Here is a 3623-nt window from a genome sequence, read left to right as displayed (position 1 = left end):
ATGACCCAGACCCTCAACCAAAGGGAGGATCCTCTTAACCTGGGTGGCAGCTGCACATCCTGGGCCCCGTTAGGTACCTGGTCATCCTACAACCGTAGGCGCAAGGGCGCTCCGGTTTACAAGCGGCGGCACCGCTGTGGCCCCAAGGCCGAGTATGAGCCCCCTAGGCAGCCTCCGAAGCCACAGCACGGCCCAGGTCCTCGGTTCCAACCACCCAGACGGCCCTACTGGGCCATGTCCTCTAACTGGGGGCCCTGGGGAGGGCCCTGGTGCCCACCTGAGGGGGGATTCTGGAAGCCCCCCGGCCCGGTGCAAATGATCCAGGTGTATGACCTGCCCCCGCTCTGCCTTTGCTGCTGCTCCTGCTGGCGCGGGCCCTGGCACCCCGGCTGGGCATGGCCCCCCTGCAGGAAGAAGGGCTGGGGCCGCAGGGGCCGCGGCCTGCGCCACCACCCTCGCCGCCCCTCCCGGAGGAGGCCGCCGGTGAATCTGAGCAAGCTGCTGCGGCCCGTCCGCCTGTATGAGTGGCGGGCGCCCGGCATGCGCGCGCCGCGTAACACCACCCAGTTCATCATGAACCAAGTGTACGAGGACATGCGGCAGCAAGAGAAGCTGGAGCGCCAGCAGGAGGCGCTGCGGGCGCAGCAGGCCCAGGAGGGCGGCGCCGTCTCCCCCGCAGGCTCCTCTGGAAACGATGCGGCGCCCAGCTGCGGCGAGGAGGACGCGCAGCTGCAGGAGACTTTGTTCAGCTTTGTGCAGAATCCCACTCTCGGCTTCAATTCTGCCCTAGATGAGGAAAACCAGTCTCCCACCCCACAGCTGCTGAAGGAGCAGGAAGAGGAGAAGGATGATGAGGAGGAGTGTGATGAGGAGGAGTGTGATGAGGAGGAGGAGGAAGAGGAGGAGGAGGAAGAGTCCCACCCCACAGCTGCTGAAGGAGCAGGAAGAGGAGAAGGATGATGAGGAGGAGTGTGATGGAAAGGAGGAGTGTGATGAGGAGGAGTGTGATGAGGAGGAGTGTGATGAGGAGGAGGAGGAAGAGGAGGAGGAGGAAGAGGAGGAGGAGGAAGAGGAGGAGGAAGAGGGGCAGGTCGAGATGGAAGAGGCTGACTATGCAGAGCAGGGCGAGGAGGAGCCAGAAGAGGAAGAGGAGGAACTGGAGGATGAGCAGAGAGAGGAAGAAAATCACTTGCCCCTGGGATTGCCTTTATCAATCCTGGTAGAAGCTGAAGAAGACACAGAGAATTTTATGAACTGCACCTATTTGAGTCCCAAAGAGATAATTCCCAAAGCGCCTCAGGAGGCTGTGCTCATGGTACAGGACATTAACTGTTAGACATCAGGAAAGGGACTGAGGAATGGGATGGAGCATTTGAAGCTGAAATGGTTTAGCAGCTTATTAAAAACCAATTAAAAAGGGAGTTCCATTCATAAACGTGTCTATGTAAACCCCTTCTCTGGCCATTATAAAATGTTTAAAAGTTTGTCTGTGTGTGTATGACTATGGGTGGGGGCGGGGAAACTTTCAAATATAATTTCATTGGAAATGATTGAAGGCCAAATATTTTATCACTAAAAATATTTGGTGATAGTTTGAATATTTCCATTTGGTGTTTTCTCTAGACAACTGAGATTTTTTAAAACTGAAAAAGTGTCTTTTTGTAACAAATTTATACAACTTTTCTACTTAATGAGCTTGGAATCAACGTATATTTTGACTGTTGCATGCTTAAGAACCACATGCCTTGGCTATAGAATGTCCCCAAGTGCTCTTAACATGACTGAAGCCATCTTAAAACTCTATTTTTCTAAAATATTTTTCCTCGTAGATTTTTCACCTGCAGAGTTCATTTTTGAGGGTTGTAATTTGGTACCCCATTTGCAGTCTTCTGTGGTTTTGCTCATTTATACTCCTTGTTCTATACAGTGCTATGGATCTTCCTCAGAAGAACATGAAGTTGCTTCTGTGGAGCTGATTATCTGCCATGGCCTCGACAATCCATAATCCATGCATGGAGAGGATTCCCCATGGTCAGAAGTCAACTTGCACATCTAGTTAAAATCCAAGGTAACTGCAAACAATGGAACATAGCTTAGGTTTTGAAGCTTTGTTCCTGGATATATTCTTTGTCGTAAGCTCAGAGGAACCATAAAAATATTTTTGCAGAATGGATTTTTTTTTTTTAATTTATGGGCCTTTTGGGGTTGTGGAATATTTTATTTTATTTACCAATTTGTCTTCCTTATAAAGGAGAGTCCAACAAAGATGCGTAAGTATGAACCTGTGAGAACTACTTTCTGGTGATGTCTGAACAATTACATATGAAAAAACATCTTTCAAAATAATAGACTTTCCAACATTTTCAGGAAGTAATAATACGTTTCTTGCTGGGCACTTAAGATTCCTCTATAGCCTATTTCCTAAAAATCCCTAGATGAGGAATTTGAACCTGCCTTCTCAAAAATTACATCTCCAAGTATAGATGGAATAACAACTTAGCATTAATTTGTTGAAGAGAAGACTGGTGATATTTTACCTGGATATCGATTTTTACTCATATATCCCAGTGTATTGCAGCTTTTGAGGTGAAAAGCTTAAGCTGTTAAATAATTCAAAAAATAAATAATTGAATTATTTAATGAAAATACCCTGCTTCTTATTTATAATTACTTAAATATCATAAATCCAGTACTTCAAGTGGCCAACAGGATGAAAAGAAGAAAAAAATGTATTGTAGGAATTTTAAAATCACACCAAACATTTCAAATTACAACAGTGAATAACCAAACATTTAATTATACTCTAAGAAATCTTTGCTTTCTACAAGATGCAATTTCTGAGTGATCTATAAGAGTAGTTTAAAATTGGCCATTTATACGTATTTCTATTACTGTTCTAATGTGTACAAGTACAAGAAAACCAGGGATCCTGCTCCTGATATGGGTCATTACAAGTCATAGCTCATAAATCCTTTAGTCAGGATACTCAAAATAATCACTAGGTCAAACAAGTATGTTCTTATTAAAGAAACCCTTTCCTTTAGGATTGAATTTCTTTACAATCTCATCTGGACAACTCTCAATTTCTTCCTGCAGAAGATTCTACTTTTAAATTTAAAAATTCAGCACATATCAATTGCCTCCACATGCACAATAGCAATAAAGATACAATGGTGAATAAGGAAAATTCCTACTCCCATGTTACTTACAGTTTGGTAGAAAAGGCACAGGTTAAATGAAGAGTTAGACGAAGTGATCACTGCAAGTATTCTGAAGGAAATATACCAGGGCAGGAGCTCTGTTCACCAGGGTATCCAAGAGTGAGGCTGGGGATGTTGACTGTGGGCAGAGGAGGCCCTGAAGCTAAAGGCAGAGAACTGAGAGGAACATGGTGCCTTTGAGGAACTGATGACAGCAGGACGGGAGTATCTGGAAGGGGCAGCCAGTGAGAAGTAGAGAAGTAGGCAGAAGCCACGTCATCTGCTCATCCCTGTGCTGTCCATATCTTCTGTAATAGACACCAGCAAAAATTAACGAAACGAGAAAACCAAATGATGACTAAATCATTAGTCCTCAGTGATTCCCTAACTGAACTCTTTTTATTAGCCACACACTGTGATGGT

The 3623-nt window shown here is 45.3% G+C and overlaps 1 protein-coding gene across 1 annotated transcript; it reads left to right on the top strand.

Moving 5' to 3' along the window:
• CCER1 (coiled-coil glutamate-rich protein 1) lies at window positions 1–1454 on the top strand. Its single transcript, XM_008581531.1, has 2 exons — window positions 1–927; window positions 1028–1454. The coding sequence occupies exons 1-2, from the start codon at window positions 1–3 to the stop codon at window positions 1334–1336; spliced, it is 1236 nt and encodes a 411-aa protein (XP_008579753.1). The 3' UTR covers window positions 1337–1454.
• Window positions 1455–3623: the final 2169 nt, after the last annotated feature.

The sequence above is a fragment of the Galeopterus variegatus genome, unplaced genomic scaffold (genome assembly GCF_000696425.1).
Source record: "Galeopterus variegatus unplaced genomic scaffold, G_variegatus-3.0.2 Scaffold2384, whole genome shotgun sequence".
Classification (NCBI taxonomy): domain Eukaryota; kingdom Metazoa; phylum Chordata; class Mammalia; order Dermoptera; family Cynocephalidae; genus Galeopterus; species Galeopterus variegatus.
The sequence above is the reverse complement of the archived record's forward strand: the minus strand, read 5'-3'. Positions and strand labels throughout refer to the sequence as shown.